The sequence below is a fragment of the Arabidopsis thaliana genome, chromosome 2 (assembly GCF_000001735.4).
Source record: "Arabidopsis thaliana chromosome 2, partial sequence".
Classification (NCBI taxonomy): Eukaryota; Viridiplantae; Streptophyta; class Magnoliopsida; order Brassicales; family Brassicaceae; genus Arabidopsis; species Arabidopsis thaliana.
The window spans coordinates 10,742,353-10,764,958 of NC_003071.7; the positions used below are offsets into that span (position 1 = coordinate 10,742,353).

Sequence of the window (22,606 nt, forward strand, 5' to 3'; positions counted from 1 at the left end):
AAGAAAGTATTATAAGCGAACAAAATGATAGAACTCACAACGAAAACAAAAAGTCACATCACAGCCAAACTAGCTAGACTATTTTACAAAGTTGAGATCCTCTACATGGTCTACAAAGACCGTTTCTACAATTCTCAAATGCATCATGGTTAGCTTCAAAACCTTGGATCTAACAATTATATATGGTTATATATATGAGACAAGTTAATTGAATACTATATTAAACTATTTTCAGGCTATAATGACTCGCTTTGGAGTGGAGCAATGCGTTTGAATTATGATACCATGTTGAATTTCAAGTTTTTGCCTTTTCCATAGCCGCAAACTGTGATGTGGGAATATATATAAGCAATTTACAAATACAAAAATATAATTATATTTGACAATAAAAAGAAACAAATATAATTATATAGAACTCAACAACCCTGAAAACTTATATTCTCACATTCTTACCCCCAAACTTTCAGATGAGTGGATCATAACCCTATACAAAAAAATATAAAGGCAAAGGATAAAAGAAAATCATCTAAATGGCTTTGGATTTCTTTTGGCGTGTTTCTGTGAATCATCTTGTTAACCGGAGAGTCCCTCCTAGCTCTACCGGAACCAGTGGAACAAGTGAGTGAAGAACATCGGTTATCAACGGCCGGTAACTTGGTTCTGGCTGCACGCACAACACAGCCATGGCTGCTACCTACCAAAAGAATTAACAGTCTTGATTCAACAATGTACAAAGTATTTGCAATCTAATCAAGCCTAATGAAGCATCAATTAAGTTTAGTGACAAACAAGATGGACTTAAGCCGGTTCTATCTCGAAACCAAACCTGGTATAAGTGTTTGAGATCCATTGTATCTTTTATAACGGCATCCACAATGTTTGGAAGCTTGGATCTATCGGTAAGTTGTGGCATTGCCTACACCATCAACACATCTATATATCACTAACCGTTTCATTTTGTACGTAGAAAGTTGTTAAAACGTACCCAAGTTACAAGAGATTGGCATTGAGCTGGAGTTAATTTTTCAACTGGTCGTCTACCCAACAAGAGTTCAAGCAGAACTACCCCAAATGCATAAACATCACTCTTATCCGTCAGTTTTCCTACATACATATCCAAAAATAAACAGTTATATTCATCGCAAAACGATTATTTAAGTGGAAATGTAATCGTATAATGAATCCATGAGAGAGTGAGACAAGTACTCAATATATCAAAATAATATCACATGATATATGACTATTATGTGCTACACGACCTAAGATATGAGAACGAGTCAAGAGTGAACATAAGTACCGTCAAGGAGGTATTCCGGGGCAACATAACCAAGTGTCCCAGAGAGTTTAATGTTGTTCTTGCCATGTTCATCCAGCGATACAGCAAGACCGAAATCTGAAATCTGCATTGTTGTAATCAAACAGTAACCAAACAATGCGATTATTCGGTACTCAAAAGCAAATATAGGCAATGATAATGATTGTGAAATTCTCATTTTACATTGAAACAAGAACTAAGATCTAAATCATCTAATCAACAACATTTTGAGGGAAAAAAAGACGCGGTATGAACCTTGGCGTTGAAGGAAGAATCAAGAAGAATATTCGAAGATTTCAAATCTCTGTGGATAACTGGTGGACGACAATGCTCATGGAGATACTCTAGTCCTCTGGAGTCAAACAGAGCAAAACGGTTGACAGAATCAAAACCGATATTAACCGATGAGAAAACCGGTCTAGGAGTTGAAAAAGTGTCGGCTATTTCTTTAAATACCTAGCTGTATCAAGAGCAATCTTCATACGCATGTGCCATGTTAGAGCTGATCCACGAGAAGGCCCTAACACATTAATTATAAAGATAACACAATCAATTATAATTATTTAATTCATGTCCTAACTATCATTTATAATTTAAGAATACTTCATATGCAAGATACTTCATTGGGTTAAACAAGAGCAAATAAGAACATGTTTTTACCATGTAACTGTTCATCTAATGATCCTTTCTCCATAAGCTCATAAACGATGAAACTCGAGTTGATTTCGCTTGCAGAGCCCAACAATGATATAACGTTCGAGTGATGGATCTTGCTCAACAAGTCAACTTCATTCTGAGATCTCCAAGAATCAATATAGATTCAAGAATCTGAACATGAAAAACAGAACTTGGTTTATGTTATTTATACCTGAAATTCTCGTTTTGCTTCTTGGCTAACGTTCTCGATCTTCTTGACCGCTGCTTTAACGTTATTGTCCAAACAACCCTTGTAAACGCATCCGAAACCGCCTTGTCCGATTACACTACTTTCTTTAAAACCGCCTGTCGCTTTCTCGAGGGTCTTGATATCGAAAAATTGCACGTAACCCTTTTGGATAGAAGTTCTTCTCTGAGTTTTAATCGAGCCAAGTCGTCTCATTAACAAGGAAAATGAATTCCCACTCTCAGAATCTTCATATAAAACATTGCACCAAGATCAACACATAATCTCACACAAACTTGAAAGTGATAAGAATCAATGAACTACTAAATCTCAAAGAACAATCAAGAAACTTGAACTTCCATTGAAAACATAGAGTGATTGAAACTTATTGCATATTCTCTCATTACTGATGAAAGTACCTGAGTTGTTGATGGATTTTGGAGATTGGTTCTTGCGATAAACCCAAAAGCCAAAACAGAACAAGATTATAAGGCCAAGAGAAGAGAAACTGATTATGAGACCAATCAGAAGTTTCTTATGAGCATCAAATCTATCTTCTTCACCACTTCCCATTTGGATTCCTGACACAGAAAAAAATCCTTTTAATGATTTTCAACTGTCAAATTTGTCAAGTATGGTTCTTAGAAATTCTGAATCAAACCCATATTTCGAAATTCAAGAAAGAATTCTGATAAGAAAAATATAATATTTTCAATTTTTTTTTTTAAAAACAAAAACAAAAAGACAAGAAGTGAGTAGCTCATAAATAGCATTTAATTTATCAAGTTTTAAAAACTATTTTTTCTTTATATTTTTCGAAGTTCGAGAACGCATAGGCATAGATCAAATCAAGAAACACAGAAACTAAAAAAATAAAATGAAATGAAGTCAACGAGGAATAATACGAGGAGAGAATGTAGCCATGGAAGAGTAAACAGGAGCTAAAGAAGGATTTGAAGCAGAAGAAGCAGAGACAGTGATGAAGATCATCAAAAGAATTAGAGACTGAAAATGAAGAAGAAGAAGAAGAAGAAGCTCTCTCATTTTTTTGTTTTTTTTGCTAAGAAAAGAAAAGTTTTTGATGAAATTCAATCTAAAGACTTTTTTGGTGTTTTGAAATTCTTGAGAAAGCGAAGAGTGAACGAACTATCACTTTCTCTCTCGCTGTCTTCTTGAAATCACTTTTATGGCAAATAAAGGAGGGAAAGAGAAAGGGAGCTTTTGAATAAAAAGTTGAATTTTTAGTTCTCTACCATTAATATAACCAAAAAGAAAGAAAGTGATGAACTAACGAACGAAGAAAGATTTGGGATAGATCAAATACTTTCTTTACTATTGTCTATTGACATATTAAACCCCATTGTTGATTACCCTATGTTAAGCAATTAAAAATGGAAAACCATGGTTCTATTCATAATTCACACAATGACCATCTATTTACTTTACACATTATCTCTTAAAAATACTTGGGTTCACTCTTATAGGTGAATCCTATTATTCACTTCCTCTTTTTCTAACCAATTAGAATCTTCCATCTAAATAAATAAATAAATTCATTTTAGAGCATCTCCAATGGTGTATTATATATTTCTCTAAACTCTATATTTGGAGCAAAACCACTCCAATGGTGCTCTATATCTTTCTCTAAAAATAGAAATATGGCACCTTTTTTATTTTAGGGGGTGATTAAAAGGATTCACCCATAGATGTGAACCCAAATATTGTTCTTTTCACTTCATCTACAATAAGAAATATGTGTATATTTTTAGTTAAAGAAATATGTGTTCATGAAAATATAATGCAATAATGTTAAATTAAGTGAATAAAACATTATGACCAATTATATACTCTGTTTTTGTAATAAAACCCTCGAATGGCTTCTTCCACATCTTCCTATTTTGTCCTTACATAATCATGGCCCAATACTACTTTCTTCTCTTTTGTAATGAACAAGCTTATTACTTAAAAATTAGATCATTATCCGTGCTACAACACATATCATATCAAAATATTGAAAATCACTTTTAGATATGTCATTTTATATGATATGGTTACAGTTTAAACACGCTTAAATATGTAGTATTTAAAATCGTAACTGCATATGTAGTATGTAGTCTATTATCATAATAAAGTTAGATCAAATATTTCTAGTGATGATGTAACAAATGACAAAAAATGAATCATGGTGTTTCCTTAGCAAGTCAAAGTTATGAATTTAAATCAAAATGTAATGTTGTTTTTGTCTGCCAATTCACAATTTTAAAAGAAAATTATATCAAATCATGGATTTTACAAATTATAGGGTTGGCTTTACATATTATATCTAGAGAAATTATTGATCCGAAGACCATAATTCTCTTGTACAAAAAAATAATTTTGTAGTTCTCTTTCAATATAAGTTTAAAGTACGCAAATAGTTGTAAGTTGGGAAATTGTTGTTGATTAATTAGCTATATGAAGAAAATACTATGTCGCTCACTTAAAATAGTACACCACCATAACATAACATATATAGGTCTTGTAAAAGGATAGATAGAAATATACACCAAAACGGTGTAAATTATAAATCGCTTTTAACAAAATAGATAGATAGATAGATATATTATCTTACACGATAGTAAGAAAATATCATATATCAAAGAAATTTCCTTCACTGGAAATTATTCCCACCAACGCAGCAGCTCTAGAATGTCCTCCAGTGATTCACAATCCTCCATAGTATAATTATCTTCTGGCATCTGAACATAAGGTGATGTTGTAGAAGCATTGGTCAATGGTTTGGTGGTCTGCGTCGTTATAGTCTCTAGACTCAAATTCATCTCCCCGTATAACATATCTTTAGAGTCATCATCACTCTCAATGTTTGTCGGTTCACCATAAGATCCATCGGTCTTAAGAAAATCTTCGTTGTTGATTGTGATACACCTTATGTAGTTTTCAAGGATGTTATTGCCGACAGGGTTGACAGTTCCACCTCTTTTATTTTGCACCCGACGCTTTGTGGTGTTCCAATGGTTCTTAATATTGTTATCGCTCCTCCCCGGAAGTTGCTGTGCGATCTCGACCCATTTGGTACCAAGTACTTTGTGTGCTTCAATCAAAATTTGATCTTCTTCTTCACTCCAAGCAGTTTTCTGAAATCACATATTAATTATTTATATGTAATTATGTCATTTACATATACATAAATAATTAATCATGCTCTTATTATTGTATGTCTATGACTATTTTTATTGATAGAAGCAAGATACAAACTAAAAAGATGCACGTTTTAATAACCCTTTGAAACTGTTGTGATTAAAATGTTAGCCACACCACTATTAAACTATATGAATTGCAATCTATACATTATACATATGCATGTGCACATTGTAAGTACCTAGTTGCTTTCACACAAAAATATACATGATTAATAATAAACAAAAAATCATGATAATGCAATTGTTGTTTATAACATTTATATATACACACATATAAGTTGTGATGATCATCTATATTAAATTATGAAAATAAGAATGTAGGGAGATGAAAGAAAAGAACACCTTAATGTTAGGACGAGCATGGTTATACCACCTCTCTCTGCATTGTTTTCCTGTTCTTCCTTCGAATTTTTTTGCGACCTTTGTCCATTTGTTTTTGGGTCCAAGCGCCATTATCTCTTTCAATTTTCTATATATATTACAAAATATTTTCACATCCTCAAAAAATAAATAAAAGGTTTACAATAAAAAATAATTATATAAGAATTCCCAAGGATGAAATATAATAATAGTTTTAAGTTTTAATGAGAATGAAAAAAATATGAAGACTTACATGTCCTCAGATTCTGTCCAGTTTACTTTGTCGATGTCACTTTTCTTCAAATATTTGCTTGTGCTCACCACCTTTATATTCTTCTTTTGATAATTTTTTTTCATCTTATCATCTTCACTTTGATTCATGATTTCGTTGGTTGTGTTTTTGATATATTCTGGCACTGGCACATTAAATGATTGAGGTTCACCCATTACCTGATCAAGAGTTGGCTCATATCCCTTATTAGACAGCTCTTCATTGTATACAATCTCATCTCTTAAAGTATTTCCCCGCAAATCATAAATTTTTTTGAATATACCTTTAGGGTATGCAAAAGTTGGGGGGTTATCAATCATATGGATTTTTCCGTTGTTGGCTATGCTATTCATAGATTGCTCAGAGATATCAACATTTGAGTAGGATTTGATACTCATTAATGGGTAGTTTGATGGAATTTTATATGAGGAAGAGTTGTAAACCAAATGGTTTTGATTAGTATCCAAATTCTGATTTTGAGAATCGTAATTTGGGATCAAAGGTATAAGATTTTGGTGGTAGTGCTGATTAGAGATATCAGTCAGATCTGGTGAAAAGGACCATCTAGTACAAGAAGATTGACCTAGATTGTCATTGAAAAAGGTAAGATTATTTTTTGGTATATGAGATGTATCATCATTAACAGAACATAGATAAGCGTTGTTAAAGATGAAATTTTCATCGGAGATCAATGAGAATTCCATTTAAACACGAACTTGAATTGAAATGAAGATTCTAAAATGGAAAACGGATGAAATCTCGGTATGAATCTAAGATGTATAAAGATCAAGTGCAGAAATTTGCAAAACAAATATTAAAAACTAAAGATGGGCGGAAAGTTATACAAAACCGTAGAAAGAAAAATACTCAGATAAGATGATAAGAAGTGAGTCGTTATAAAACTTGTACTTAAAAGTTAAAATAATTAAATAAAACAAAAAGGTAAAAATCAATTAAAAAGGTAAAAAATGTATTAATGAATTTTATAGAAATTGAGTGGCAAAGACTTTGACTTATCAAATATTTTTACAGGTCATTAATTTTAACAAATCATTATTTATGTTTTATAAATATTATAAGCGAGTTAAATATAAAACCATGGCCCATAACCAAAAAAAAGTACACATTGTAATTGTTTAGATAATTGGATGTAATTAAACATACTACACTTTAGACATTGTTGTAATTTTAAGATTCTGAGATGAGGAGCTATACAATATCAACTTAAAGATAAAATAGTCATTTATATTCTTAGATTGTAATAAACAATTATGGAATATTAATGATTTATAAGAGCCTTTGTGTTTAAAAGATAAAGTTTGACATATTACAACACGCGTCATAAATGTCATGAATTTATTTCTGTTAGATAAGTTTTTTTTAAAATTTTCTTTAGCACTAAAGATAGTTTTTTAATAATAAATTTAGATTTGAGTGCATGAATACTTGAATTCAATTACTCAATTGTTAAACTCAGCTAGTTCTCAATTCACCATCCATAGGAAAATCATATAAGTTAACATTAATCTATGAGAAAATGCCAACCATATTAAAAATTTTAATTATACAAATATTCTAATTTCTCGTTAAACATTTTGATCAAGTAATGTTCTTATTTTCAGAAAATAGCATTTTTGTATTCTTTTATAAGAAAAAAATTCTAGTGAAGAACATTACATTAACTAATAACTACTATACTTTTCTATAGAATACTAAATTCATACGTTTCTATTAATCTTAATTATTTTTACCACTAAAGATACCATTATATCACTTTGTCAAAAAAGCTTAATCTTCCATACATACAAAAAATTTTATGTTTAGAAGTCATCAAATCCATAATTTGGTTCACTTAAAACAAGTTGGTGATTATTTGATTTTTGTTTGATTTAATGTCATTTTGGTTTCATTTTGTTTCTATAATCATTTCAGTGTTGGTTAAAATAATGTAAAATACTTCTAAACAATAATTCAACCATAATTATATAAAAGCAAGAAAAAATATTCTGAATTTAAATTTCAAATTATCTGGGGCACTTTTTTAAATGTGGTTGCATATCCGTCTTGTTTGTTCAAGATGAATGCTCTTCTATTAGGTCCTCCTTCTAAACATCTCCAGCTCCTTTTCGTTGGTCATCCAATCATTTCCCAGTAGATACTGTCTAGTTTTTGCATGGTTTGTGTAGCTATTGGGATGTCAACTCTCCTGCTTTTAACCTCCTCTTCTCCGTCTCTGTTTGAGCTGCTCATGTCTCCAGACCTCCTGTGAAGTCCGATCTCTACAACTTTGGTGAGAACTACCAAGCCAGCAGAACCTCTAGATCCGTTTATCCCCCAGATTCGCCCCCTCAGGCTCCAAGTTGACCATTTCTTGCAATCTGTTTTAGCTTTTTGTATGACCTATAGTCTTTCCTTTTCTACCACCTCCTTTTCACCTAGAAGCTTCTCCTCCATTCACCCTTGTTTGGATGATGAGATTTGTGTATCTTCCACTCGCCTCCTTGCGATTTATTACAGTGTGCAGTTCATGGTACTAAGTATTCCTCTAGCGCATATGTGCAATTAACCGGATATTTCTCCGGTTTCTCTTTGTTTGCGTTTCAGAGTAGTCTAGTTTGTTTCTAATCTAGAATCACCTTTGTTAGTTTGTTTTCCAATGTCCGTTTCTAATCTAGTCTACAAGGATGTTGTCCTCACCAGGTATCATCTTGGAGTTGCATTACGTTCAATTCTTCAAATGGACATTCATGGTGGTAGAACTTTCAACTCTCAAAGTTGTCAAGGGTCGGATAACACCGTTTTTACTCTAACATTGTGTTACTCTCTAGTTCTCTGTTTTGTAAACGAAAACCACGTATTTTTATGAGATATATTAACTGTATTTATAGGTTTACATGACACACTTTGACTAAGGGACATGTCTCTAGAAGACAACACAATGTAGAGACACATATATATAACGTGTAACTATTTTCCAGTTAACAATTCTATTCGTATATCTTTCTGCGTGTGATACGAATATACATAAAACAGTTGCTTAACTATACAATATATGACTCTTCTAAAATAAGAAAACAAGATGAAAACTTGATCACATCCAACAATGGTGTGCCAAGTTGTGTAGCTTTACAAGTTTTCTTTAGTATAAGTAAAAGCAACAAATAGAAGTTCACGACGGCGAGTGAAAGCATATGAGATTTGAGACTGAAAAACTCGTAAGACGTTTTACGCAATTGAAAAACGAGGAGACAAGATACGAGTTAGTGGGAAAGGGAGCATTATTACAAGTAACTGTTGCAGCAAGATCCAATAAGTATAGATGATTATGTCCACACCAAATATAACCACAAATCCTTGACAATAATCACTTTTATTATTCACACACAAAGCAGTAGAAAGAGGAACCCACTTCCATCAAACCATGAATATAAACAAAATACAACAACATAACATATGGTGGCTTAATGTTTTCTTCCACATCCCAGTTCAATCAATGTTTTGAAGGATCAAGAACTTGACCCATGAACAAAATCACTCCACTCTTGTCTTCTCTGACAGTGAACAGAAATGGACGGTCAGCTACGAAATCGGGATTCCGCCTAAAAGAAGTGCAACTTACGACGCCAACAGAGACGGCTGCAGCTTCGGTTCCCTCTTCATCCACTTCAATACAAGCTTTATGAAGAATGCTTGAGACGTATAGATCGTCACCATTGGAAGGTGAATCAACCATCTCAGTTAAACCACCTCCATTATTAAATGGTGAAGTCAGCCCCATATCTTTCAGAACTTCTGAAGCATTAAACTCGAAAGAGAATTTAAACTTTGGGATTCTAAAAGCACCAACTGATATACAGTGGAGCGGAATATGGTTATCGAAGAAACTTGGTTCGGAGCCTATCTTCTCAAGCAGAGGAGCTAATCCTTCTTTATCATTAGGCAGATAAATGTACATGGAGAATTGACGTTGATCCTCTATATAAGGGAGGCGCAAAACTTTGAAACCATCATAGCTTCTTAGGTACTGGTCCTCGTAATTGGTCATAAAGGGGACTTTCACCGAGGTACCATCAAGAAGATGAAAATCGTTTTTTTTTGTCATGTTTGCATCAAATTTACTGCTCCACGCTCCTTTGAAATATACAGCATTTGCAAGAACGAGTGTGCTGCTACGGATAGTATCGATAGAATCGCGTGAAAGAATCTGCTTGATGAGTCCATTGGTGTGGACTTCAGCCCATGTATTCACCTCATCAATCACTTCAGAAGGCTTCATGATAAGCAATCATAAAATTTGACAAATCATTCCACAAATTGGATGTTATATAAATTCAAGAAATTCAAAATTTGTCCATCAAGAAAGAAAAAACGTTACCTTGCTTGCGAAGTCAACTTGACTACAAGTTGCCTTGTAAGAATTCTCCAAAAGGTCTTTAAAGGAAAGCTTCAAGGAGAAAAACTTGTCTATCCAAACACCATTGGCTATAGACAAGCGCAAATCACTTTTCTCGGTGCCGCCGTCGATGATCTGAGCCAAGACTAGGTTGAGGTGATCCGTTGACGGTAACATGAGGAATGAGAGGATTTGTTCTTTGGTGACTGAACATGAACCTGCCGCGATGAGGCTGAGCAAAACGTTGATTGATATCGGTGAGAAGACAAGATTGGAGCCATTGGCGACGGTAGCGATGACATGCTTCGTTAGTCTTACCACAACGTCGTTATGGTTCTCAATCGATTTTCCCAACTCCATGTTTTTCGAGACCAAAGAAAGAAGTCTGGACGAATGTTTCTAAATAGGTAGAGATGATGAATGTGGTTTTAAATAAACTAATTAGAAATTTCGTTTTAAGATTCTGAAAATTACTAGTCAATAATAAAGTAATGCTCGCCACTTAGCTAGGTGTCAAAGTAAAAATTGTATCGTGGGAACCAATACAAAATGAATTAGTCAACAAAACCACAACCCTAATTAAAGGCGACTACTTTTTGGTAATAGTGGGGAATTTGTTTTCCCTTTACTCGTCGTTTGTTGTAACTAGTAATCGTTGACCAGCACCGTTTTCTTAAGCAAGTTCAAGTTATAGGAGCTCTGGCAACACAGGCAGCTCTGGCAACACAGAGGAACCAAGAAATTTTCTGTTTAGGTCAATGTACCATTCGTCCAAATTATTATACTTCGTGTTATATTTAGCGTTAAATTTTCCGTTTGTATAGAGTATAGAACTATATATAAATCGTTCAAATATAAATTTATCGAAATACGTTTCGTTTAACGAGAGACAACATTTTCTTTATCGAAATAAGAGAAAACAAATAAAGCGCGTGAGATACTACAGCTGGTACGAGTGAGAGTGGCTAAAAAAATCAAACCACATTTTGCCATCGAAGCAGACACGTTAACCAACTAACAAACAATCCTGTATAAAAATCTCTCCTCTTCAGTCTTCATCATCTTCCACCATCTCAAAGGACCCTTTTTTTACAATTATACCCTTCTCCTTCCCAGTTCTCTCATTATCCTCCTAACATTTCTTCTCTAGATCTGAGAAATCACCATGGGAGTCGCTGTTCTTCATCCTCATGATTCTATAATCAATCATTTCTCCACAAACACGTCCCCTCCTCTCCGTCATAAAAAACCGATCACCAATCGCCGTCGCCGGAGTCCGTCAAGTCACCAATCCCAGATCTCTCATCCTCCTCCGTCTCCTCATAACCACACCAATCATGTACGAATTCTGAAGCGTGGCGAAGATATCAACGTTAAGATACCGATTGAAAAACCAGATCTGAAATCTAATCGTCAGATCGGATCAGATCCGATGAAAATTTCGACTCCGATCAGAATTTCAAATCGGAAATCCATGCCGGCTTTGTTTTACGCTGGTCCAGTCACATCAACATCTCCGCCGCCGAGTGAAGTCCCTTTACCGGCTTTCTTCGCTAATAAAACCGTCGCCGGATTCAAACCGACCGATGCAACCAACGATCTGATCAAAATCCTGCGATTAGATATCGCATGATTCATTTCTTTCTCCGATCATCCAAATCCGTCTTAAACCGGTCCGATCTCGCATTCTCTCCGATCATGGGGATTGAAAAGAGTGTCTTCGTTATGAAACGTTTTCGAATTCTTCTCTTATTTTTTCAAGGGGAAGATCGAAGAAGTAATCTTCTTAAACAAGTCTTAGTTTTGCTTGTAGCTAGGATCAATGTGTAGTATATGTGAATAAGCTTTTCGCAGTTCTTTGTCTATTTCTAGGTTCTTTTTGAATAAATCTAAATGGCTTGTAAGTTGTAACGTAAGTGGTATCGATGCAATTTGATTAGTTGGGAACAAAGCACGGCTAAATCGTAGACCATTGGGAAAATAAAAATCTCAAAGCGTAGACAAGAACTAGAAAAAAATAACATTCATTTAATTCATATCAAACAACATATGAACGTTTATAATAACATTAATGTATATGGAGTTTAAACTTATAAATTTAAACCTATATGTACTTAGAAATTGAAAAATACACTTTGAGAAAATAAAATTGATAACGTCGGGATTTCAAAAAAAAAAGATCGGAATATTTACGGGCCGGGCTCAGATACATACGGGTTTTGTGGGCTTCAGACCGGACCAGGCTCGATTGACAATACCCTTACTTCGAACATTTGATGTTGCAATCATACTTTAACCATATAACACACAATCGCATTGTTGGTTGCAGTAACCTCCCCCTGGAAACTGCACTTTACAATCACTATCCTTCTTACAACATTGGAGGTGGTGAACCACGGTAACCACACTACCTTCGCAGCCATCTTGGTTCATTATGCATACAATAGTTCGTATATAATCAAAGTTTAGCACATATCGACATCTCATCAATGTTGTCGCGATCACGTGAGTTAGCAACTTTGTAAACCCTACTTTATATAATAAGATAATAATCTATGCTATTTCTATGGTGTAACACTTATAAGAATCTTCTTCTCTTAGATACTTCTTGTTACGTGTGGATGACCATGGTTAAATTAACATCTATTTTCATCAGCTTTTTCTGTTTTGGTAAATCAAGAAAGACGATTTTAAGGTTTGTTTTCTTTCTCTAAATTTGTTGTATGATTGATTATGAAACAGAAAACCGTAACGTTTCTTCGTATGTTTTCTACGACTACAGTCTTCGGACAGAGTTAAATTAAAGGAATAGAGTCTTGCTTAGGAAAAAAAGAATTTCTTTTCAAGATTCCCAGTTGGGAATATTAGCAGTAGCTTCGTTTATCATTGTCACCAATGTCACCTGCATTGTGTTATACCCACTTAGTGATTAGGACTGTGCAAGAAAACCAAAAGGAAACAAATGAGAGAAGTTTTGTTTGAAGCTATATATATATACCACGCTCTCGGGAACACCTCGGGGAGGCAGTGTGAGATTTCTTGGGGGTGGTTTATCCCCGTAAGACCGTTTATCGAATCTCCATTCTCCAATCTTCCCTACCATCATCTTCCCCTGTGAATTATATAACCAATATAGACAATATAAAACCATGCTTATCTAATAGTATCTTTTATTAACTTTCTTATATTGCTTGTTGTTTCATGATTGACATACCTTCATGTCGAAATCACAGCCGTAAGTGTAATGTATTATGAACGTCTTCTTTGTTTCAGTGTCCCAAGGAGGCTACACCAATAGATAAAACATGAGTTGTTATGATCCGAAATTGGTGAAACTTGTTGGTATACTAAATAAAGTTTTATTAATCAAAACCTGAATCATGAAGTCCTTGTGTAGAATGTTGCTCACGCCGTGTAACGCAGAAGAAACAGCATATGCATACCTTATAGTGTAAATCAAACATAGATCAATTAATTAAACACTATATATCTGGAACTAGAGGGCCGGGGTCACATTAGAGTAGGAGAGAAGTTTACATTTCAAGGACCCAACCAAAAGCTTTATCTGTTTGTGGGTCATTCTTCATAGCCAAAGAAACATTCATCCATGTTGGAGCAATTTTCATTAATGCATTCTACAAAACCAAGAAAAGTATTAGTCATATTACCATATATGTTGTCCGGGCAAGGACTTAAACTAGTGCTGCGATTACTATACCTTAGTGACGATCACTGGAGAATTCCCGATGGGATCGATTCTTGATATTGGTCCATTCTCTTTGGGGAAGAATTTGCGGAGAACCGATTCATATTTCTTTGGTTCAATGTAGAAAAAGGGAAACGCAGCCGCGAGATTGCCTCTAGCTAGGTTTGGTATCGGTTTAACTATGATATGATCAGGTTCCGCCATGAGAATGTAACTGACATGATGATCAAGAAACATAGGAAACTATATGAAAATCAAAAATGGCATTCCCCAACCCAAATATGGGGATTGGAAATCAAACAAACTATAACTATACGATAGGGTATTAATAAAACAAAGTAAGAGTTCTAGATATCAAAATAGTATTATGAAAATAAGGACTGAGAATGTAAACGATACGTACTCTTCCTCTATATGTGCTTGTTGAAGCCATTGAACAAAGGCCCAAGGCCTATTTAGAACAACATATCCCTGCACATTATATACAATTCATCATCACATGTTTTTTTTGTGTAAATATTTCTTTAAGAAAATTTCATCATCCTTGGAATAAAATTTACACATATTATCATTTGTTTTACGAGGTTTTTTCATGTTTGTTTTAAATCTTATAATTTCATAAAAGATGCTTATGTTTATTAAAAATAATGTTTTAATTTTTTTTTGATAAAGAAGAAGTTTTATCCTCAACATGATTTCGTGAACATGCATTACTTATTTTGACAAGTCAATCAATAATATAATACAAGATTTGAGATTGTTTTTTTTTACGTTACTATTTTCAATTATAAAATAAACCTCTAAATCGAAAAATAACATCATGATGATTCTAAAATCTAGCTATAACCAATACACCTTTCACCAATAACAAAGAATTAAGTAAGATAAAGAACCTTGTCAACACCGGAGGGAAGAGGGTCAGCAACGAAAGTAGGGATCTCATCCATGAGTCCATCGGGTCGACCCGAATGCAAGATCCGGGTATACCCGCCCATATCCGACCCGGGTTCGTCCCTGAACCTGTTGTACCAATAATACATGACCCGACACTGCCACGTGCTGTACACGGAATCCGTGGCTGTCACCGCCGTGTGAAACAGTCTCTTTGTCTTCTTTGACGGAGTCTTGACGGTATATGTGATGTCATCTCCGGAAGAAGCTGATCGGCGACCGGGGAGTTCTTGCCGGAGAGGAGGATCATCGGAGACTATGTAGTTGTATCTGATTATTAGAAATAACGATAGAGTCATGAGAATTGGGAAGAAGTACTTCCCACGGAATCCCATTTTCTCTCTTTTTCTGTATCAAAAATTCATTCATGTGCATATGCATTTGCTAATGTGTATATATTATATATTTTTGATGTTTGTGACAAGGAAGAAGGCATAAGACAGTTTCAAGTTGTATGAAAAGTCGTCGCTTATTGTGTTATTTTGAAATGAGGAGTAGTTGTCAGAAAGTGGCTGGTCCCACAACGTTCTGGTCTTCGTTTCATTTTCTATACATGTATGAGTTATCAATTCAGTTTTCCTATGATTTGATGTTATAATAGTATTGCTTTTGTTGTTCAATATGATTCTACTTGTTTTTATTTGTTTTCTCACTTTGTTCTTGTCGGGGAATATTTCATAAGCACGAAAGGGGTTTGGGTTCTGGACAAAAGATGGCTAATTCGGCTACTACGAACCAAATGTTTGGTGTTGGATCCGACCATCGGATTTTGGGTAATAAAAGCCCAAGGAAAAGAAAGCTCATCTTAACAATGAAGATAAATCAAGGATTATAAAAAAAATAATCATTTCATACTTCTTAAAGAGGTAATTGATCGTTTGTAAGGAAAATTACAAGAGTCAAAATGTATGGTTAAATCTCTAGGAAGCTGTTGTGAATAGATGTTCTCCATTAATGTTTTCTGCTTAGTGTAACTCGTATTGATTTAATTGTTAGTTACTTTCATGGCTTATGTGATACAAGCCACTTGTAAGATTAATCAAAAGTTGTGAATTTAGTAGATAACTCATATCAATCGAGTATTTAAGACTAGTACAACAATTGTCTCACGCATCAAAATAAGGTGGCATGCTTAGTTAAACGCAATGCACATGTCTTTTCAGTTTAATATTTCTTTAGTTTCTATACCAAGTTAATAGTATCGACTTACATTGTACTCGGTTTCCACTTGTGATCTTCAAATTGATCTTCATTGTTTTGGTTTAACCAGGAAGTTGCTGCTACCTCAATGAACATGAAAATGATTGAGCATATGATTTGCTAAACCATAAATAAACCAAACAATTTATTTCGGTTTGGTTTGGTTCGGTTTTCGGTTATTTTACTCACCCACTACAGAACAAAACTGACATATAGAACTTACACAAAATTTCTAATAAAAATTTTTGGTTTCATAATCTTAAAATACAAAATAAATAAATAACTAAAACAGTTTTTATATAACCAAACTGAACTGAATCTAACAAACTAAAATTCATTAAAATTTATTTTAGTTGTATGAGAGATATAACCATATTATATAAATATAATATTGAGTGAATTATTATTTGTTTCTATTTTTAGACATTTTTTTGAAACAAAAAATGTAACCCTTATTTACCACTACATATACTTTAATCTAGTTAGATAATATATACACATTTAAGACAACAAATCTAAATTTCTAATACACATAATCTAATAATTTTCTTATACATTTATGTTATAAAATACATCTATTCTAATATCACACATAAAAGGATTACGTGTCCTAAACCTGAAAAAAAACACATAAATGTCTATATAGGAGAATCTGCTGTACATTAATATTTTTATTTTATCCTTGTTTTTCTTTTCAATTTTGTTTGTCTTCTTTCTTGTATCTGTTCCATTGCATAACTATAATTACCTAAAAAGTTAATAATAACATATGTTAATACCGTAAAACATTAAAAGTTCAATTATTTTCTTTGTGTGATTAAAACAAACATGTAAATTTCCTAAATCATAACTGTACTAATATTTAAAGTTTAGAACAATAACAATTAATTAACTCACGCGGTAAAAGTGAAATCTACAAAGATTCCATTGTCCAATAATTCACTTCAGAAATTGTAAGAGAAAACCTGGTTTTGTGTGTATCATCAAAGTCTAAACTCATTACAGAAAAACTGCAAAAAGTCTTTTGTGGGTCATAGATTTTCTAAAAAGACACATTTAAGTTTATTGTCCTCCTTCTCTCTCTCTCTCTCCACTGCAACTCTTTCTCACTTTCACTCAAGATTGCGTCACTGTAGTAGTAGTAGTAATGTCTCTTCTTCTTCTCTTCTGTTGCTTCTTTACCTCTCTTTCTATTTCTCATTCTCATGGAGCTTCCACTATTCACATTTCTCCTACTCAGCCTCCCGCAGGTTTGTGTTTCCTCTCTTAGGTTCTTTCTTGATAAAACTTTCTCTCTTTTTTACCAAAAAAGAAAAAAAAATCTTTCTCTCTTCTTCTACATTCTCTGTTTCTTGTTTCCATGAAAATGCTCAAAAAGTTCAAAACTTTGCTTAATTCTTTACAGATTTTCGACTAATTTCACAATGGGGGTTGTCTATAATCTGAATTTTCTCAGTAGCTTCTAGAACTTGATGACTCTTGAACATCATCTATATGCAATTTCTAGGGTTTGAGATAACAGAAAAAAAGTTTCAGTCTTTACTACAATTTTTTTGTTTCTTGAATTTCAATCTGATTCGTCTCTTTTCAGCTTCTTCGGAGAAAACCGGTTCTGTAATGAAATTTATAGTAGCAGAGGCACCATTATTAGGACCTGCAGGTTTCAACAACCCTCAAGTAATTGAAGTTGCTTCAGTAGCTTTAGCTGCTCAAAGAACATATAGAAAAGATCCTCTCAATGGTTTTGAGAAATATACTGGAGGATGGAATATCAGCAACCAACATTACTGGGCTGTAAGATTCTCTCCACTTCAATTAGATTGTTGTTTTTTCTTTGTGTGTTGCTGTGATTTGTTGATTATGTGTTTTGATATTGCAGTCAGTGAGCTATACAGCTGTTCCTCTCTTTGTTCTTGCTGCTGTTTGGTTTCTTGGGTTTGGCATCTGTTTATTAGTCATCTGTATGTGTCACATTTGCCATAGAACCAATTCTGTTGGATACTCTAAAGTTGCTTATGTTGTCTCCCTCATCTTCCTCCTCATCTTCACTGTTATTGCAATGTGAGTTAAGAGAAAATATTACAAGTTATGATTTGGCTTTGTTGTTTTCACTGCTTAGCATTTTGAGTTCTTATTATGTAGAATCGGATGTGTTCTGCTATACTCGGGTCAGATAAGGTATAATAAAAGCACGACAGAGACATTAGAGTATGTCATGAGTCAAGCAGATAGCACGATTTCGCAGCTTAGAGCTATCTCAGATTATCTTGCTTCAGCCAAGCAGGCTGCAGTTCTTCAGGTTCTTTTACCTGCAAATGTACAAACTGAAATCGATCAGATCGGAGTGAAACTGGATTCTTCTGTAGCTACTATCACTGAGAAATCGACTAATAGCTCCAATCACATAAGACATTTTCTTGATTCTGTGTAACAAACTCCTCCTAACAGTCTATCTGTTACAGAATCTTTGGATTTTGGAAAATAAATGTATAATAGTCATTTCTGTACTTGCAGGAGAGTAGCGCTTATTGTAGTTTCAATCGTCATGCTTGTGGTGACTTTTCTTGGTCTCGGTAATGTTTTCATCTTTGACTACATGTTTCTCAACTATCTACTAATGTATTGACTCTAGTGATCTTGTTATCATTTCTTCTCGTGCAGTTTCTTCGATTTTCGGGATGCAGGTCATCGTTTACACGTGAGTCAAACTCTAAAATGTTCACTGCGCGACTTTCATTCGTAAAACCTATCTGAATCCTTTTCCTCTTGTGCAGCCTTGTGATCTTGGGATGGATTCTGGTGACTGGTACATTCATCTTGAGTGGAACATTCCTTGTGCTACACAAGTATGTCTCATGACTCTTGAACAACTTGTTCTTTGTTAGTTAAAGCTAAAACATAACTGAATTTGTTTCTTTCACCGTCAGTGCAACTGCAGACACATGTGTGGCAATGAGCGAATGGGTTGAGAGACCATCAAGCAATACGGCTCTGGACGAGATATTGCCTTGTACAGACAATGCCACAGCTCAGGAAACCTTGATGCGTAGCAGAGAAGTGACGGGTCAGCTTGTGGAGCTAATCAACACAGTCATCACTAATGTCTCCAACATCAACTTCTCTCCAGTCTTTGTCCCAATGTATTATAACCAATCTGGACCGTTGCTTCCATTGCTCTGCAATCCTTTTAACCATGACCTTACCGATCGCTCTTGCTCGCCTGGTGATCTCGATTTGAACAATGCTACTGAAGTAAGTCCCCCTCTGACCAATTTCTTTACTGTTGAAACTGTCTCTAGTAGGCATAAAATTGCACTTGTACAAAGAAATCTTAGTGATGTCAAAACACTCTCAGGCATGGACCAGTTTCGTGTGCCAAGTGAGCCAGAACGGGACTTGCACCACAACAGGAAGGCTTACACCTGCGCTGTACAGTCAGATGGCATCAGGTGTTAATATCAGCACGGGATTGATCAGAGACGCGCCATTCCTGGTCCAGCTTCAGGACTGTTCATACGCAAAACAGACCTTTAGAGACATAACGAATGACCATTGTCCTGGACTACAGCGTTATGGCTATTGGGTCTATGTGGGTCTGGCCATTTTAGCAACGGCTGTGATGCTCTCACTTATGTTCTGGATCATTTACAGTAGAGAGCGAAGGCATCGGAAGGAAGCTCTGCCTGAATTTTCTGAAAGTAAGGAGATTGTAAGAGTTAACTTTTGATGTATGTCTCTGTAGATCTTAAGCAAAATGTTTCAAGTCTCAAGATACTTGATTTGTGCTTTCATGTCTGAACATAGTCCACTGAGAAAAATGAAAATTTAGATACCAGTCAATGAAGGAGAGTCTTGTACTTGTTATTACAGTGAAATGTAAACACGAAACCTTTGGTTTTCTAAGGTTCTTCGCATAGATATATGCATTAAGATTATACTTTTCGACCCTGAAAGACCTTGAAACCAAATGGGAAATTTTGCACACCAAGTTTTTGACTATCTTTAGTTCATGTTTCCAACTTGGCTGCAGCAGATGCATAGCTGACACTGCTGTCTCGCATTGTCTGGCATTGGCTTGACTGCTCGTACCGCAGGAAATTGATCTTAATCTTGCTTGATGAATGTTTTAGCATCTGAAAGCAATCACAAACATAAAACAGAAGTAGTAAGTTGTGAGGAATATCTACAAACCAGATACATGCAAAGTAGCCTCGGTGAGTACCAGATTCACCATTATATTGGTTGCATCTAAAAGAAAAGTATCTAGATACTAAATAAGAAGGCAGCAAGCTTAAGGCTATTTTTTCATGAAGTTATTGACCAATGCAAAGAAACAGTCTAGCACTACTTACATGGAGAAAAATACTGATCGGGTGGCGCCCACAAATCGTGTTTTCAAATTCCAGAAGATACTTCTTAAAGGCATCAGGATCTCCTGTCTCTATTATATCCATTCCCTTCTTGTCTAGAGCCTCAATCGATTTGTGTATAGCACCATGAGTGTTGTCATAATGCATGTAATTAAACCTATAACCAAAAACATATGAATATAAACATAACAGAGCGCAATTAGCTCACTGGAAGGGCCTCAGAAAATCTGGTTATGCAGTTAAGGCGAATTTTAGAAAGAGATAAAGAGAAAAAGATATCATTTCTCAAGCAATGTCCATCAAAAGTAACGTTACATCAGAATGTGGTACTTCAATGAGAGAAAGGAGATGAAGAGCTAAGACAAACCTTGAGCCCCAGTGGCAAAAGTCAGAGGACACTGAGAAAAAGTTCTTGGGATCGTCCACATATTTAGCAAGCAATTCACCGTACATGGCTTCATTCTCTGGACTTACTGCTCCAACCAAGATGGGTACAACTTTCACATTGTTCCTGATCAAAATATTAAAATGGAGCCAGTCTCAGCAAATTCCGCCATGTCATTCATAGTTATTCAGAACCTTAACATCACTACTACCCCTGTGATTACCCTTCAAATACTTTGGCCAAATACGGTAAGTGCATTTCCATGCTGTGCTCAGCCTCATCGACCCGTAGATCCATCATTCCAAATTTTCCCATAGCTCGTATCTCCTTAATCACTGGTGAATTCATATGAAAACCAGAAGAGAACATCTTTCCTCACCAACTGAAAGAAAATCTTTCTTTGATAAGTTAAGCTAAGCTAGACAAACTTACTCTCCACATCAACAGGTAGATTTCCAATGGGGGTTTTATAAACTGTTGCAGTCGAAAGGGCACATTTTGGAGTATAAAAGTGGTGAGATGGACCAAGAAGAAATATCCGTGAACTGAAATGAGACTAGTCAGAAATAGTAATGGTCTACTCATGACACTCTTCCAAAATATAGGCGAGCTTACTTACATGTTAGTAGGATCTATGTTTGCAAAAGCATAAGCAGCTGCACGACCGGAGTACGAATAACCTGCGTGTCTGGATTCCTTCAAAAAGTTAGTGCAAGTGTAATCACTTCTCCGAGGAAATGAGATAAGCAAGAACAGCTTACGGTGCAATGACGCCTCGTACATCAGGAGATTTGGTCAAACCAGTTGCATTAAGCCATTCTTCAAGATCAGATGACAATTTTGTAGCTGACAAAGAAACATAAAACAGGCTTGAGATTCTAAAAACCAAAAAAAAGTCAAACCTCACTGCTAAATGTATTTGTTTCTAAAAACAAAGTCACTGAAATTTTCTAGAGTTATCAAACCCTAAATCCAGATACTAAACATCAGATCAAATTAAACCCAATTTAGCAAAACGAATTTAAGTAATCACAATATCAAAACTTTAACCTTTAAGCAGTTAAACTAAAATCAATGATCAACAAATGAAGAACAAAAGGAATAAGAATATGAAATCAGTATTATGAAACCTAAAACCTAATCTTCAGCCCAAATTAAGATGATTGAGCATGCAAGTAAAAATCAGAACTCACGATTATCGGTATACCAAGAGCCTGCATGTGTTGGTTGTCTTATCTTCTCCATTATCGCAAAGTAATTGAAGGATCGTGATCGCAGACGAAAAACCCTAATTTCAGAGCTTTCCTAAACTTGCGGGAGATGACTAAAGAAGATTCTACTTCTGTGTTGTGTTACTTCTCTGGGTTTCTTCGCCAACTCGGGGAAGAAACTCAGTGCAAAACTGTGTGCCGTGTTTATTTTTTCCTATAAACATTCGTGCTGTTTTTCCTTACTACACTCTTTACAGATACGCATGACAACAAGTACCTGGGCTTCGGTTTTTCGTTTGGATCGGTTCTTTCGGTTTTCAGGTAATTCTGGTATGTAAATTTGGTAAATCTATTTGGAACC

At 34.8% G+C, this 22,606-nt stretch overlaps 7 protein-coding genes, 1 long non-coding RNA gene and 1 pseudogene across 14 annotated transcripts; 3 read left to right on the plus strand and 6 right to left on the minus strand.

Moving 5' to 3' along the window:
- Positions 1 to 270: 270 nt before the first annotated feature.
- On the minus strand, positions 271 to 3,467 carry AT2G25220 (Protein kinase superfamily protein). Of its 6 annotated transcripts, none has more exons than NM_128079.8 (10): positions 3,104 to 3,467; positions 2,618 to 2,779; positions 2,184 to 2,446; positions 1,976 to 2,108; positions 1,772 to 1,835; positions 1,571 to 1,667; positions 1,298 to 1,400; positions 986 to 1,104; positions 827 to 916; positions 326 to 694 (listed from the first exon to the last, which is right to left on the minus strand). In NM_128079.8, the coding sequence occupies exons 1-10, from the start codon at positions 3,240 to 3,242 to the stop codon at positions 566 to 568; spliced, it is 1,299 nt and encodes a 432-aa protein (NP_180094.6). In that variant the 5' UTR covers positions 3,243 to 3,467; the 3' UTR covers positions 326 to 565. The 6 variants fall into 6 exon arrangements, with proteins under 6 accessions (NP_001324333.1, NP_001324332.1, NP_001324331.1 ...); NM_001202669.1 differs by having other exon boundaries at positions 361 to 694; positions 2,549 to 2,779; positions 3,104 to 3,242; NM_001335980.1 differs by having other exon boundaries at positions 271 to 916; positions 3,104 to 3,352.
- A 1,391-nt stretch (positions 3,468 to 4,858) lies between these two features.
- MYB100 (myb domain protein 100) lies at positions 4,859 to 6,115 on the minus strand (the record flags this gene model as incomplete). Its single annotated transcript, NM_128080.1, has 3 exons — positions 4,859 to 5,332; positions 5,741 to 5,867; positions 6,012 to 6,115. The coding sequence occupies 3 exons, from the start codon at positions 6,113 to 6,115 to the stop codon at positions 4,859 to 4,861; spliced, it is 705 nt and encodes a 234-aa protein (NP_180095.1).
- Positions 6,116 to 9,303: 3,188 nt separating this feature from the next.
- CCP3 (Serine protease inhibitor (SERPIN) family protein) lies at positions 9,304 to 11,028 on the minus strand. The gene is made up of 2 exons (NM_128081.4): positions 10,405 to 11,028; positions 9,304 to 10,299 (listed from the first exon to the last, which is right to left on the minus strand). Exons 1-2 carry the CDS (start codon positions 10,780 to 10,782, stop codon positions 9,520 to 9,522), a joined length of 1,158 nt encoding a protein of 385 aa, NP_180096.3. The 5' UTR covers positions 10,783 to 11,028; the 3' UTR covers positions 9,304 to 9,519.
- A 221-nt stretch (positions 11,029 to 11,249) lies between these two features.
- Positions 11,250 to 12,583, plus strand: AT2G25250 (serine/arginine repetitive matrix-like protein). Its single transcript, NM_128082.6, has one exon. The coding sequence runs from the start codon at positions 11,588 to 11,590 to the stop codon at positions 12,053 to 12,055; it is 468 nt and encodes a 155-aa protein (NP_180097.1). The 5' UTR covers positions 11,250 to 11,587; the 3' UTR covers positions 12,056 to 12,583.
- Positions 12,584 to 12,714: 131 nt separating this feature from the next.
- On the minus strand, positions 12,715 to 12,975 carry AT2G25255 (annotated as a pseudogene). Its single transcript has one exon.
- Positions 12,976 to 13,171: 196 nt separating this feature from the next.
- On the minus strand, positions 13,172 to 15,595 carry AT2G25260 (Hyp O-arabinosyltransferase-like protein). The gene is made up of 8 exons (NM_128083.4): positions 15,022 to 15,595; positions 14,532 to 14,599; positions 14,141 to 14,342; positions 13,960 to 14,057; positions 13,796 to 13,865; positions 13,637 to 13,708; positions 13,421 to 13,534; positions 13,172 to 13,324 (listed from the first exon to the last, which is right to left on the minus strand). The coding sequence occupies exons 1-8, from the start codon at positions 15,412 to 15,414 to the stop codon at positions 13,265 to 13,267; spliced, it is 1,077 nt and encodes a 358-aa protein (NP_180098.3). The 5' UTR covers positions 15,415 to 15,595; the 3' UTR covers positions 13,172 to 13,264.
- A 1,776-nt stretch (positions 15,596 to 17,371) lies between these two features.
- Positions 17,372 to 20,216, plus strand: AT2G25270 (uncharacterized protein). The gene is made up of 9 exons (NM_128084.3): positions 17,372 to 17,529; positions 17,871 to 18,073; positions 18,159 to 18,340; positions 18,422 to 18,706; positions 18,794 to 18,852; positions 18,941 to 18,977; positions 19,054 to 19,125; positions 19,207 to 19,531; positions 19,635 to 20,216. The coding sequence occupies exons 1-9, from the start codon at positions 17,427 to 17,429 to the stop codon at positions 20,004 to 20,006; spliced, it is 1,638 nt and encodes a 545-aa protein (NP_180099.2). The 5' UTR covers positions 17,372 to 17,426; the 3' UTR covers positions 20,007 to 20,216.
- On the minus strand, positions 20,003 to 22,458 carry AT2G25280 (AmmeMemoRadiSam system protein B). Its single transcript, NM_128085.3, has 8 exons — positions 22,228 to 22,458; positions 21,796 to 21,880; positions 21,654 to 21,722; positions 21,467 to 21,579; positions 21,258 to 21,369; positions 21,017 to 21,160; positions 20,632 to 20,806; positions 20,003 to 20,412 (listed from the first exon to the last, which is right to left on the minus strand). Exons 1-8 carry the CDS (start codon positions 22,277 to 22,279, stop codon positions 20,287 to 20,289), a joined length of 876 nt encoding a protein of 291 aa, NP_565590.1. The 5' UTR covers positions 22,280 to 22,458; the 3' UTR covers positions 20,003 to 20,286.
- AT2G08130 lies at positions 20,390 to 20,912 on the plus strand. Its single transcript, NR_140286.1, has 2 exons — positions 20,390 to 20,575; positions 20,894 to 20,912. It is a non-coding gene; the product is annotated as an other RNA (long non-coding RNA).
- Positions 22,459 to 22,606: the final 148 nt, after the last annotated feature.